The 14759-nt window shown below is 39.1% G+C and overlaps 2 protein-coding genes across 2 annotated transcripts; both read right to left on the bottom strand.

Annotated features, from left to right (window-relative positions):
- Window positions 1–2070: 2070 nt before the first annotated feature.
- On the bottom strand, window positions 2071–14417 carry LOC148716877 (uncharacterized). Its single transcript, XM_088744642.1, has 4 exons — window positions 14304–14417; window positions 13358–13676; window positions 12860–13093; window positions 2071–4632 (listed from the first exon to the last, which is right to left on the bottom strand). Exons 1-4 carry the CDS (start codon window positions 14415–14417, stop codon window positions 4163–4165), a joined length of 1137 nt encoding a protein of 378 aa, XP_088600768.1. The 3' UTR covers window positions 2071–4162.
- LOC148716878 (uncharacterized) lies at window positions 9266–10597 on the bottom strand. Its single transcript, XM_088745569.1, has one exon. The coding sequence runs from the start codon at window positions 10448–10450 to the stop codon at window positions 9566–9568; it is 885 nt and encodes a 294-aa protein (XP_088601695.1). The 5' UTR covers window positions 10451–10597; the 3' UTR covers window positions 9266–9565.
- Window positions 14418–14759: the final 342 nt, after the last annotated feature.

Genomic DNA, 14759 nt, shown 5'->3' with positions numbered 1-14759 from the left:
ACTGCTTTCACATCCAGGGGCTGATTGTTCAAAGGCTGGATAATGCTACCCACTGGATAGCGTCGTATGTCTTGTAAACACGTATCCGCTGGATAAAGATGTATTCGGTCGATAGCGCTTTCAACCTCTGAACAACCGAAATCAAGTATTTAGACTTATTTCTATCCCATCTTCCAAAATATTTTTAAAAGCTGTAATGTAAGTGTCGGCTATTTTCTTTCTCCCAAAACAGAGCATCGATTCCATTGATTTCTAGTTCTTGAAACACAGATAACTTGAAGATTCCGTTTAATCGAAGTGAGTTTTCAAACCCCCGGGTCATTATTTTCAGTTTCAATTTTATCCTCTGTGATTTACAGTGGACTCCCGAAACTCGAGCCTTCAAGGGAAACTGAAAAAGGTTCGAGTTATCAGGAGTTCGAGTTATCGGGATTTGAGAAAAAATGACCGGAAATAAGGGAAAAAACGGTGTTAAATGATTTTCTTTACATGCAGTGTACATTTTACAGTCAAACTAAGTGAAGCGTACCCCTCAAGATTACATTAATGAATTGATCATTTGGATATTGAACCCGCCAGTTGTTTCAAGAATGCAATAATGAATTGATTATTTGATTATTGAACCCACTAGCCGTTTCACGAATGCAATAATGAATTGATTATTTGAATATTGAACCCGATAGCCGTATCCGTTTTGAAAAGGCGCGGATCATTGTTGAAATCAGAAGTCCATTTCTGATTAGACCAATAAGATTGTTCTATTCGACGAGGAATCCTGAAAATGAACAAACTGCACTGTAAAAACACTGCGAAAACAGTCGATCGCAAATATTTACGAAATAAAAGTCTTGCGATGGCTTCGCCTGTAAACTATTTTCTTCCACCATGAATGCACACAAGAATTTCTACAAGTTCGTCAAGATGTAAATAGGCGAAAAAAGCTGTCGATAACATTCCATTTACAACATTTAATTTACAAGAAGTTCTACACAACACTCGAACTCACCTTTCACGCCATCGTCTGACGCCATGAAACGGTTCCGTTTCATCATCACGTGTTCGCATAATCCCATCAGAAATGGACTTCTGATTTGAACAATGATTCGCGCCTTTTCAAAACGGACACGGCTATCGGGTTCAATATTCAAATAATCAATCCATTATTGCATTCGTGAAACGGCTAGCGGGTTCAATAATCAAATAATCAATTCATTATTGCATTCTTGAAACGACTGGCGGGTTCAATATCCAAATGATCAATTCATTAATGCAATCTTGAGGGGTACGCTTCACTTAGTTTGACTGTAATCAAATTTGATTACAGTATAGAGAAGCCGAGTGAAAAAAAAGACAATACATCTCTAAATTACTGTATAAATCAGAACGTAACGTAATGTCAAAAATATAACAAAGGAATGCAGCGGGGAGAGGTCCAGTAACTGCGAACCGTACAGGTTTTTTTTTTTAAGAGACCAATGTCGGGTTACTGGTACTGATAACCTCATGCGATTTAAAAAGGAGTTAGAAAGCAACACTTTGTGAAAACCAGCGGAACTTGAACTGTACTGACACGTCTTGTCACGGTAATGTAAAAGAAAGGAAACAATTCGCACGGCTGCTTCAGAATAAATTTAAGGTTTTGGACAACAGTGTTTTGACTTGTCACGTATCGACAGACGTGGTTCGAGTTATCGAGGGTAAAATTATATAGAAAATGACCTGCAGGGAAACGAAAATTGGTTCGAGTTAGCGGGAGTTTCGAGTTATCGAGGGTTCGAGTTACCGAGGGTAAAATTACAGTGAATGTATGACGGAAATCCATGGGAAATCGATTTTGGTTCGAGTTAGCGCGACGTTCGAGTTATCGGGAGTCGACTGTAGAACTAAAGCACAGTGTGATCTCGGTTTTCACGAGTCAGGTGATAGATTTTCCTTGAATCACATAATTGAATAAAAATAATAATAATAAAAAAAGAAACACCATCAAAATTGTTTGTTTTTATCCTGAGTTCGCGCTCAGATGCGAAACATTTATTATCACTAGCTTTGTTTTCAACTCGCAATTTCACGCTCGTTAAAAATACCCCGCTTCGTTAACCAATCGAATGCGAGAGTTTATTCAATTACGCGATTCTAATCGTAATTTTACAACTTGATTAATCGATCTGCAGAAGTCGATGAACGGTTTCGAACTGAATACAGATTGCGAGAAAGAGTTCGGAAAAAAGATACTGTACATTACCATAATCAAAGCAATCAAAAGTTAATCTCCGGCAGATTTAACAGTTCTCCGCCCAAGTTCATGGATAAGGTTGGCGCCTTAGCCTCTTCGGAGGACTTCCGATGACACTAAAACTGGTTGAAATACAACATTTTTGCGGCTAAAATCATTAGTGGAATCAATGTCAGTCATACTGAAAGAAACTCTTTGCTTAAACGGCAACAGCGAGTTTTTTTAACAAAAAAAAAACCAAAACCGGAAATCTGTCTGTGTTCGCGGGCTCCAAATTCATACAATATTTACCGCTATGATACGGATACAGTTGAACCCCGGTAACTCAAATTGCCAAGGGGAATTGAATTTACTTCGAGTTATCGGGGTTTGAAGTTATAGGGGTTTTGAGCAAAAAGACTAGAAACACTCGATCAAAAATATTTTGCAGTAGTTACTGGAAAGGCTGTGAACCGGGGTGACGGAGAAGGGATGCAAGCGCCATGCACATTGAATTTTGAAGGAAGAAGAAACAATATTATGGTTTTCAAGAATGAACTGGGCAAGATTGAAGTGTAATGACAAAGAACAGATAGATTCCAGCTTGCGCGCCATTATTTCTACCTTTCCCTTGTTAATTATTTTTGGGCAAGAAAAATAACTGGAAATCTGTTTGTGTTTTCCGGCTACTCGTTCCAGAGGGTCTCAATGGGTTTAACCGTTGCCATAAAGCAGCAAATAAAATCCAGCCGTGGAGCGAAAAATTGAAAAATATCAACCGCTAGTCGTAAAAAAAAATTACCATCATGATGATAACAATTTTTTCCATCTGCAATCGATCATTTTAAAAGTGTCAAAATCTCCGACTGTTATTTGTCTTGTCGTGTGGCCAAAGTAGAAAAACAGAGAATTTCTCTCTATCAACACAACAACACCTTGGAACTACGTCGTTGCTCGACTCTAATGGTAAAAGCGAGCGAACAAATCTGTTTTAGAACAAAACAATTGATCAAATTAACTTTTCAAGAGGGTGGCATTGGGGTTTGCGGTTTTGGCCTTTTTTTAGATCGGGTTTTTGGTTTCTGTGCCAAAAGACGTCGGTTTTTCGGTTTTGTTGTTCGTTGCGTTCTGTGGATTTTCCGTTTTCAGCATTTGGTTTTCGGTTTTCGTCAAAAATTTTGACGGGTACTTAGATTTGGTATCTGATGTGCTTTTTCGATTTTTCATATTGGGCTTCCGGTTTCTCTTCGATTTGAGCAGCAGTTATACGCCCCTGCTGATCTCGAATAGCCGCGACACCGATGTTGCTCCACTTGTAACCACAGTTTCATATCGATTAGGATTTTGACAACTGAGATGTGCAGATTTATCGGTTTAGACGGTTTTACATGCGGTTTTCGGTTTTGATCGAATTTTTTTGCGGTTTTGCGGTTTCTAAGAGACCCCAATGCCCCCCTCAAAATACTTTGAGCTAGTTTTTGACATTTGGTTAACTGTAACGTAATAGAAAGAAAATTAACCGTTAGCCGAAGAATGGCCAAGATATTTTTCACCGTTAGCCGTAAAAGCCATCGACTCATTGAGCAGTTTCTTGTCAGTGATAAAGAAATTTTTTTCAGTTTCCAGCATAGGGGACTCTCAAAAATTACTAAATATTTCTTCAAGCAATGCGCATGAACTCCAAGAAAGCTCCCTTCCAATGAAGCCTATTTCTCAAAAGGGGTCTTGTAAACCTTAATCTCTAAAGAAATTATTGACTAGGGAAACCTGCCTCTACTTCTCTGTTGAACAAGGGAGAAGGTGCAAAATCCTATTTATACGCAGACCAAATGATTTAAGCAACAATTTAAACTTTGTAAGTTAGTACACGACACTATAGCTAGTTCAAGTTGCATAACATATGCTATGTACAAAAAAGTCCTACTTGTGTCCACCTGGCTCTGCCATGGTCTATACACGGGCAGAGACTTCCGAGGTTTGATTTCCGTTTTGAAGTCGTCTGCTTAGGTAAGCCTCGCCATTTGGCTTCCTTAAAGCCTTTTCAAGCTGTTCCCAGAAGTAGGGTTTCACATTACAGTTTTCCCAATCCAGGTAGGTTGTGTCTCGAAGAGCAAAGGGTATTTCACAGTGCTTGTACATAACTGGTACAACCTGATGATATCGCACCCTGGAAAGCGCCTTGTGTAGCTCATCTTTACACCAATCACTCTTAATGAAGTCTGGAGAAAGTACTGCAATTGTTTTTTTACTGAAGCAAATTGCTTCAGCAGTGTTTTGCACTATTGTTTCTCCAACAGTGAAGTTCTTAAAGTCAATACAACACTTGAATCCTCGTTTTTCGAGCTCAGCAAGAAGTTCTTTCGCCCAGTCAACATCTTTGTAACAGTAGCATATAAACACATCATGCTTTGCTTCATAATCTGAAAAAAGTCAAACCATGTGTCATGTTCCAACCACGTTTTTGATAGATGCACAACACATACTTAAACCACAGCTTTTTAAATTCATTTTGATGCACTCACAAAGGAAGAAGTGAATATCTCACTAATATAAAGGAAAATACAGAATGAAAAAATAAGTAAAAATGGAAAAAAAAAACTTAACAAAGCAACAACCCAGGTAAGGATGTGACAAAAATGCAGTGAGGCAAAATGAATAAGATTCTAGTTAACAAACTGAAATTAAGGGAGACAAATTTGCACGGATGGCTGAATTCACGAAAAAAAAGCATGCTGATCAAATGTCAGTAACTGAAAAGGAAAGGGAGGGGAGGGGAGGGGAGGGGAGGTTTACATAGCGATTGGATACTAAAGAACTAAATGACCACCATAACAACGTAATCTCTACTTTTTAAAATTTAACTCAGCGTGTAAATACCTGAAAGGGAGCTGGGGTTACATAACATACTAAATAGCATTTTTTAATTAGTATTTTCTTCAGATGCTAAATCGTCAGGGTACATTTGTATAAATTAAGGGCACGGATAACGCTATCCAGCGGTAAGAGAGAGTAAAACTCACCAGGCTATCCACCGGATAGAGATTTATGGGTTAGGTGGAAAATGGGGAGTGTGGAAAGTGCGGAAAGTGCGGAAAGCGCGGAAAGTGTGGAGTGTGGAAAATGTAGAGTGTGAAAAACGTAGAGTGTGGAAAACGAGGAGTGTGGAAAACGAGGAGTGTGGAAAACGAGGAGTGTGGAAAACGAGGAGTGTGGAAAATATGGAGTGTGGAAAATGCGGAGTGTGGGGGTACACCCGATTTGCCTTTAATTGACCGCTTACATTCGGGTGGGGTAAGGAGTAGGTTTTAACGATATGAACAACAGTAACAAGCACTCCATTTCCTTGAAGGTGATGCATCATTGCGTTTTCACTACTAAACCGTAAATTACTTTTTCAAGTTTAAAAGAAGGCAAAAAGGTAAACAAAAGAATCGAACAATCAAACGAGTGAAACATTACAGTCAATAACAACAAGCAGTCCATGCTCTTTAAGAAAGAGATGGATCATTGCATTTTATTTTGTAGCTATGTAAAGAGCACCGTATTCTTGCTTTTCATATGACGTCATCGATTTACTGTCCGCCATCTTTGAGTACAGGTAGCTCATTTGCATATGTGAACTCGCCTCACGTGCTTAGTATTTTGACTTAATGTCGGACAGTTTTTTGAGCGATTCTAGCAAAAACACACTTGTAAAAGAACAGAATACAGTAGAAAAATCCTCACTCGTCTTAACTGAATATGTAAAAGGCCTAGATAACCACGTGCGATGCCGTTATGTGGAAAAAATTGCAGTAATAGGCATCGATCCCTCTACGCTCGATACTTCACACTTCGATCCAGAATGTCTTCCCCCGATAGAAGCCGGGGATCTTGTATCTTACCTTGTTTTAGAAACAAGCTACTACACACTAAACCAGTTTAAGAACTTTAAAAGTTTGGAGGCATACAATCAAGTGGTCTCAGGGTTTGTAACGAGCGTTCAAGGAAGAGTTATCGCAGATATGTTTGTTGTCATTGGTAAGGTTCGTCGATCGCAAAGAATGAACGATCCACCTATCAAAGTATGGATCATTGCCAATAAAGAAGGAGTAATTGCGTCCGCTCATTGCTTTAATTGTCTTGCTGGTTTAGGAGAATCGTGTTCACATATCGCAAGTGTATTATTTTATATCGAAGCGTGGACACGAATACACGGAAAACTTGCCTGCACTCAGGTCAAATGTACCTGGTTGTTACCAACGTACGTGAAAGAAGTGCCCTATTCCAAAGTTAAGGACATAGATTTTAGATCAGCTAGGCGAATGAAAGTTGAACTTGACAAGAAAATCGACGAAGGCCAGTTCAACGTTGATAGCCAATCCAGCCAAAACAAAGCGCCGTCAAAATCAGCAGAGTGTAAACCATCTGACCAAGAAATTGGCGATCTTTTCCGCAAGTTAAATGAATGTAAAAACAAGCCTGTTATTCTTAGTCTTATTTCACCTTATGCTGATAGCTTTATGTTGAAAAGCCGGCGGATTCCTACCCTCAGTGACCTGTTTGATCCTGAAAACTTAAAGTTGAACTATGTTGATTTGCTAACTAAATGCTCTGAAATTGACATATCTCTCTCGGAAGCAGAGATAGAAACTATTGAGGAGGACACCCGAGAACAGTCACGAACATCTGCATTTTTTATTCACCGAGCAGGTAGAATTGGAGCGTCCCAAAGTCATACCGTTTTCCATACAATTGCAGCACAACCATCGATATCATTGGTGAAAACCATTTGTTATCCTCAGCTATTTAAAGTGACAACTGAGGCAACTTTGTATGGGAACAAAAATGAAGCCAAGGCTATTGATGCCTACACAAAAGCAGTATCAGGGAAGCATAAAGATTTTAATGTGTCCAAGTGTGGAATGTTTATCGACAAAAGCAGACCATGGCTGCACGCAACTCCTGACTTTTTGGTTACTTGTTCTTGTTGCGGTGATGGGTGTGGAGAGGTCAAGTGCCCCTTTAGCCTGAAGAATGGTGACTTTGATAGTTACTTTCAAAAGAAATCATCTTGTCTTCAACTAGTTGATGGAGAGCTACAATTGAAGAGGGACCATCAATATTATTTCCAGGTACAACAACAACTGCTCATCACAGAATGCAAATATTGTGACTTTGTAGTTTGTTCTTTCTCAGAATCTGGTCCCATTATCTTTGTAGAGAGAATAATGCCAAATCCAGAGCATTGGGATGTTGTTGTTCCCAAGTTAACCCAGACTTGGAGAATATGTGTATTACCTGAGCTGACATCAAGATGGTACACCAGAAAACAACATTTACCTGGTATTGCCTGCACTATTGACCCAGATGGGATTTGCTACTGTCGAAAGAAATTGGATGAAAGAGTTCTTGAATGCAGCAATAAAGATTGCAATATCAAGAAATTTCATTATTCTTGTTTGCGTATTACTGAGGCAATTCCTAAAACATGGTATTGCCCAACTTGCTGTCTACTTCCTAAATTCCAAAAGCCAAAGAGGGGTAGCAAGGTGTGCAATAATAATTCTAACGATGAAAAAGCATTGAGTCGCACTAGTGTTTGCATCTGTGGCAAAAAGGCAACAAGGACTGACAGACTAATCAAGTGTCACAATAATGAATGTAAGAATGGACAATTTTTCCACCTTGATTGTTTGCATTACAAAAGAATGCCTAACAATTGGCAAACTAACTGGATGTGTAGCAGCTGCAAAGTTAATGGAAATTATCAGCCTGCAGTCTCAGGCACTAAAACAGATGTTTACAAGACACCCAATAAGCAACCTACCACTTGTACTTCTCAGCAACTTCAGCCAGTTAATCATGCAGTTTCTCCAATAATTGATGATCGTCAAGATTCAAGTGATGATGAGCCTGAGATCATTAAAGAAACCAAAGAGAACATTGACAAATTGGCACCTCTCAGTGATTTTCAACCCTTAGTCACAGGTACCAAAACAGATGTTTACAAGGCATCTAATCACCAACCTACCACTTGTGCTCCAGGTACTTCACAGCAATCTGAGCCAGTTAATCATGTAGTTTCTCCAATAATTGATGATAGTCAAAATTCAAGTGATGATGAGGCTGAGATCATTAAAGAAACCAAAGGGAACACTGATAAATTGGCACCTCTTGGTGATTTAACTCAAGAACATTTTGAGATCATAATGTCCAGTAATGGCTATCTTGATTGTACAATCATCCAGCAAGCACAGATATGCCTTAAGAAAGTCAATCCTTTAATTGAAGGGTTCCAAAGAACAACATAGGGCCCATGTAGAAACTTCAGTATTATTACTAGTGAGTTTGTACAAATTCTGCACACGGGTAGTTTTCACTGGGTGTGCATTGGCTCAATTGGATGTCAGCCTGGAGAGGTTAGACTTTATGATAGCCTGTACCATGATATCATAGAAATGGAAGTCAGGGAGCAGGTTGAGAACATGATGGCAGACAGCTTTACAGGAATAACTAATGTTCCTGTACAACAGCAGCTTAATGGGAGTGACTGTGGCGTTTTTGCCATTGCATTTGCAGCCTGCTTAGTGCATGGTTACAAACCAGAAGACTTTACTTTTGACATAACAAGAATGCAGCCACACCTGCTTCAGTGTCTTAAAGATGGAGTTATTACAATGTTCCCTAGTTTTTGATTGCAATTAAATCATTAAAGCTTCAGATTTTCAGTTATTCTGAGACATAAGTAGCAAGACTTAAACAAATGCATCTGCTTTCAGAAATGTTGCCGTACTCAAAAATGGTGAAAAACCATCATTAATTGGAAAATAGTGAAATAGCAATTAATTGGATTAATCAATTAGTAATCTCATCATGTCTCACTATGTACTGTTTGCTTTTTACGATTTTCAAATAAGATGTTTCTGAAATCAGACTGATTTAAAATGTAAAATTGAATGTAACTATGGCACAGATTGGTCAGACAAATAGCATACCCAGAAGTTACTGTTTTTAGTAGTTGTGAATTCTTAGACCTAAGCAAGAGACTTGGAGAAAAGTATATAGTATAAATATTCTAAAATTGTTTAAATTTACTGTCAAGTTCAAGGGAAATATGGTATAGCTTGGGACAAATAACCACCCTAGATGAAAACTCACCACTTGTGAGATCTTTTTTCCTGAGAAAATAAAATCTGTATCTCCAAGCAATCATAATAACATTATAAATATAACTGCCATTCTATTATATTCTACTTGACCTAAACGTTTCATGAATAGTTACATATATGATAAATATTTCTAGATAATATTGATATTGATCTGATTACGTACCCACACAGGTAAACTAATTTCCTAAATGTTCATCGATGATCAGTCAAATGGTACAATTGGGGGACATAAGTTTGTAAGTGCAGCTGAAACCCTTAGAATCTGATCAATCAATGGAGATTGATCCTTAGAACTAGTGGATAAAAAGTCTGTTGGAAGAATTCCCTCCAAAATGGTATACTTTCTGCGTAGAAGCCCAATCACTCTCTCAACGTGAATTCTGACATGGGCAATTTCCCTTGTCTTTTCTACGTCGATAGGGTCTAGTTGTGTTTTTCCTTTAGTAAAAGCAGGTATCACCAGTTCAGCTCTTTTAAAAGCCACACTTTCTTCAACAGTAAATCCCCTATCTGCCATTACCATATCTCCAGGAAGAAGCTTATTCAGCAGACCACAATTTTCAGTTAAATATTTGTCAGAGGTTCTGCCTCCCCAAGCATTTGACAAGAATGAAATTGTCCCTTGGGGGGTGATACCAATGAGTACCTTGATGGTGTTGTGGTGCTTGTAGGATGAAAATGTCTGTGCCCTTGCAAGAAGATTCGTAGGGCGCTCAATGAAAATCTCAAAGCAGTCGATAATTACTGTGGTTCTATTTCCAAATGCAGATTGAAAACATTTGGGCATTGTGTGCCATAGTTCATGTCGCTCTGGCCAGTAAATCAATGGTGAGAGTCGAGCATCCATAACTTCCATCCAGGTAGTATAAATTCTGTAGACCGTTGACACTGATACTCCAAAACGGTATGAAAGATCTTGATATGGGACGTTAATTCGATTTTTCATCAGTGACATGACCATCTCTTGGAATTTAGAGAGAGATTTCGATTTACGCGTAACAAAGGGTGAGACATGCTCGAAAACAAGTTGGAGAGTTTTAGCTTCGGTAAGACCAGTGTAAAACCTTACTTTTTCGTCATCTGTCATATCATCAGCGTCAAAAGGTGCTTTGCAAGAGCATTTTGAGCTGAACAAATATTCAAACTCGTCTGTCTGAGTGCTTGATTCAGCTTGATCACATTTTACGGTTTCATTTTTATTGGCTTCTACGTCGGCCACACTCAACGTTTCAAAGTGGCTACTGAGCAACATCCTCAACATTTTCGTTCAGAGAACTGTTCGCAAAAATGTCTTTTACTTGTTCACCTGGCTCATCTAACTTGAGTATTTTGGCAGCAGAGGCTTGAAGTGTTTCTTCGTGTTGTCGTTTACGTCGCAATTTCCCTCTTTCGGCTCTTTCAGTATCTCGAAGTTGTCGCTCGTCGTCTCGCTGTTTCTTTGAATGTCCAAGATTCAAAGTGGGCACCCAATCAACGTTGTATTTATCCCAACTTGCTGCAGGCTTTCCTGATACGAAGTGGCGACTACAGACGCGATCATGTCGCAAGACTGACTCGGAAAGTTTGTCACGGCTAATGGCGGAAAGCCATCTTGTTCGCCGTTCGATAGACAATTCTTCGGCCTTTTCGCCTTGATTTTTGATAATCGATGGCACAACATAGAACTTGATATCTTTATCTCGGCCAGTGCGATTATGGCAATTGATCATTAAGCAGAGAACCATCGCAAAAACAACTGAAAAGCTCTTTCCGAATTTGAGTTGCGTTTGAATAGTTGGTTGTTAGGCAAAGCTGTACTCAAAGATGGCGGACCGTAACCGTTGTCAAGGAGTTGGTCACGTGAGTGTAAAGCAAGAATAAAATGGGTAATAAAAAAATCAACGCGAAAACACGTGGACAGTGTGGACCACGTGGAGATCAATGCGAACTTGTACTCACCTGTGAATATGCAAATTCAATTGAATCTACCCATGGCTTACAAGTAACGTATTTTGCAAGATTTGCACCATTTAGGTGTTAACGGTAACACCTTTTCGAACGTGACCAAAAATATTTTCCAGACGCTTTCTGTCAATTCATAATATTCACGGCTAACTAGCCAAAGAAAACAACATCAGCGCGAGGTTGATATTTTGCTTGCAGACAATAACAGTATTACCCTGGTAAGATAATTTTTTATGCATGTATATATTTTTATGTCCTTTTATTTTATATACACTCTACACTCCGCGTTTTTCACACTCGAAAAAAGTGAAAAAATGCTATGCTTCAGCTACAACATACTGAGAGTAACGTTTCACTCGTTTGATTCTTTTGTTTACCATTTACCTTTTTGTTTTTAACGTTAAAACCGTGAAGCCCCAAAAGCACCTTCTAGCACAGGATTTTAATCATATCCTGTGGCTATTCTTGTGGGTGTTTTGTTGTTCACACCCAAACTTGGAACGTGACATATTCTGATAAGGTGTAGTATAAAGTAAGTTCCTATGTATTTTATCCTGATGAAGTTAAAACCGGTGGATTAATAAACCCAATACTATAAGACAAGTTGCTGTGTGCTGCCCACTAGTTCTCTTATAAAATTACACATTTTTCCACACTCCACATTTTCCACACTCCATATTTTCCACACTCCTCGTTTTCCACACTCCTCATTTCACACACTCTACGTTTTTCACACTCTACATTTTCCACACTCCGCACTTTCCACACTCCGCATTTTCCACACTCCTCATTTTCCACACTCCTCATTTTCCACACTCTTCATTTTCCACACTCCTCATTTTCCACACTCCTCATTTTCCACACTACACATTTTCCACACTCCACATTTTCCACACTCCACATTTTCCACACTCCACATTTTCCACACTCCATATTTACCACCCTCCCCAATTTCCACACCCCTCATTTTCCACACTCCTCATTTTCCACACTCCTCATTTTCCACACACCTCATTTTCCACACTCCTCACTTTCACACTTCTCCTTTTCCACCTAACCAGATTTGTGCAGCACCGTACAGTACGAGTTTCTGTTCATTGTTTGATTTGGTTAATAATCTTTAAGTCACACTAGGTGGCTCGTCACGCGCTCTTGTTTGATAAAAGGCCCTTTTGATCAGTTTTTGGCAAGCACTCGTGCTCGTAAGGAAAGAAATTAGTTAAGGAAAGGAAGGGAAAGTTCAATCGATATCAACTCTTGCCAGATGCGGCAATAATGTAAGTTTGATTTACCTGAAGCATTTCTCTATTTCCATGTCCCTAATTTCTTAAATCAATTTTTAGTTTCACGGTATAATACAATAATAAAGAAGGAGGCGTTTCCAAAGAAATTTGGTGCGGTACGTTGTTATCAGTGGATTTTGTGTGGTCCAGCTAGCGGTGGACGAGCGCCGCTATACACTCTTTGAATAACCGGGGCCAACTGGGTATGAGTAAGATAATTTATTGTAATTAAGTTAAACATTGCAAAATAAAATTAACTGATTAAATACCTATTTCTGGCAACGTTTTCAAAACCTCAGCACCTTCAGCATTTTCTGTATCTCCATTTAATATTGGCTGGCACGTGTAATACTCTGGATCATGTCTTTGTTCCAAGGAAGAGAACCACAGCAAACGCTTCTTTTTTGCGATAAATAACAATGGACAAACTAAGACTAAGATGATAACCACACCAATAGCCGTTCCTATGGCAATCTTGGTGACATCTGTTGATGCTGTAATCTCTGGTCAAAAGATGGAAAAGGAAATGAGTAATTTAAATTACACATGTAAAAAAAAAATATAGAAATATATATGAAATTCAAATCACGAGATACAATTATGGTTGAAAGGCCAATAAAAAAGACCGAGGCACAAACATGCAGAGGTTATAGTCTCAGTTGTTTATCTGAATGTTTGAGGAGGTTACGGATCCCTTTTTTGAAACAGACTCAGAAAAGCAAGTAGGGCAAATTCTTCTCTCTAACATTAATTTGTGGAGCCAGTACCTTTACTTGGATCTTCTCCCGGACAGTCGGCTTCATCTAAAATTGGTCGAACACGGCCTAAATTCTTTGATGAGTTAGTAAAGAAAGGACAAGGTTTACACGCCTCTTCAGATGTCTGGCTAATGTTTGGCTGGTATGTTCCTTGAGGACATCGAATAGGACCACTTCTTCCTGGTGGGTAATAAAAACCGGCTGTACATTGTTTACAGACATATTTAGATGTCTGGTTAATGTTTGGCTGGTATGTCCCTATTGGACATTCAACGGGACCAGTTGCCTCTGGAGGGCAATAAAAACCGGCTGGACACGGTTTACAGGCCTGTTGCGGTTAACTTTTCGTTTTCCGTTTTTCTTTTCGTCTTCCTTATTGAGAAATTAAAGATCGTTTGGCGCCAATTCACCTGGTGATGCCCGCCTGTCTGTCGAGAGCAGCCTGACGTCATTCACCGTTATTGTGCGTCAAAACTTTCCGTTTTTGAAAACACGCTTTTCTAGCGAGATTCGACAAAGTTAGGCCCTGTACAGAACCAGCGTGCACATATGAGAATGATTGCTACCAAACAAAGCTTCCTCATGTACACTGAATTCAATTGACCATGCTAGGATCTGGCTAGGCAAAGTAGATCCTGAACCACTCCTTTTCGTGTGACGGGAAACTGATAGTGGGAAGTCTTAACGAGCTGAATAGTTCTGAAGTAGGGTCATAACGTAATCAATAATTCACGAGGGTGTTTCATGACGAGGTCCACCCTCGTTTATTTGAAAAATGAAAAAAAGACAAAACAAAACAAAGAAACAAACAAACAAATTAGTAAGTTGAGAAATGGCATCAGCTCTCAAAACCGAATGGCTTAGGGAGTTATTTTAATTTATCAGCTGTCGCATTTAAACTGGTAGGAGATCAGGGAAGTCGAACCTATTTTTATTTTTAGCCTTTTAAGCCCACACTTTTCATTTTTCCTCGGAATTGATCTGGTCCAAGTTCAAGAGTCCTGAAGGAGTGCGTGGAATAATTCCCCAGGATGTACCTCCAGGGAGGGCCCAGATATGGAGCCGCCATGTTGGTTTACCTTCGTGATACACTCTTTTATTATGCATAAGAATGTCAAATTTTTAGAGCTGGAGCTATCTTTTTACGATTTGAGGCTGAAAACGTTCTTAGGACGTTCTTATATTTACATGGTACACCGTATTTCAATAAATTAAAGCTGAGAGAATATAAAGTGATATACTTTGAAAAGATTAAGTCAAACTTTGCATCACCTTATGAAGTTGTCGAAACCAAACTGCGACATTATGCGGGATTGGTCTTCGGCTTATGGAGCTGCAGTACGACAGCGAACAGTGCGCCAAGAGACGACGATGGCAAAGCATGGCACTCTACCCGAGTACATCTATCAGA

The sequence above is a fragment of the Stylophora pistillata genome, chromosome 14 (genome assembly GCF_964205215.1).
Source record: "Stylophora pistillata chromosome 14, jaStyPist1.2, whole genome shotgun sequence".
Lineage (NCBI taxonomy): Eukaryota > Metazoa > Cnidaria > Anthozoa > Scleractinia > Pocilloporidae > Stylophora > Stylophora pistillata.
The sequence above is the reverse complement of the archived record's forward strand: the minus strand, read 5'-3'. Positions and strand labels throughout refer to the sequence as shown.

What these genes read in the sequence shown, in the direction of transcription:
- LOC148716878 (XM_088745569.1), bottom strand. Translation starts at nt 10,450, where the DNA reads ATGACAGATGACGAAAAAGTAAGGTTTTACACTGGTCTTACCGAAGCT.
- LOC148716877 (XM_088744642.1), bottom strand. Translation starts at nt 14,417, where the DNA reads ATGGCGGCTCCATATCTGGGCCCTCCCTGGAGGTACATCCTGGGGAAT. An exon ending in TCCGAGGAAAAATGAAAAGT is followed by an intron (nt 13,677 to 14,303) that starts GTGGGCTTAAAA and finishes TAACCGCAACAG; the next exon opens with GCCTGTAAACCGTGTCCAGC. An exon ending in GAAAACGTTGCCAGAAATAG is followed by an intron (nt 4,633 to 12,859) that starts GTATTTAATCAG and finishes GACTTTTTTCAG; the next exon opens with ATTATGAAGCAAAGCATGAT.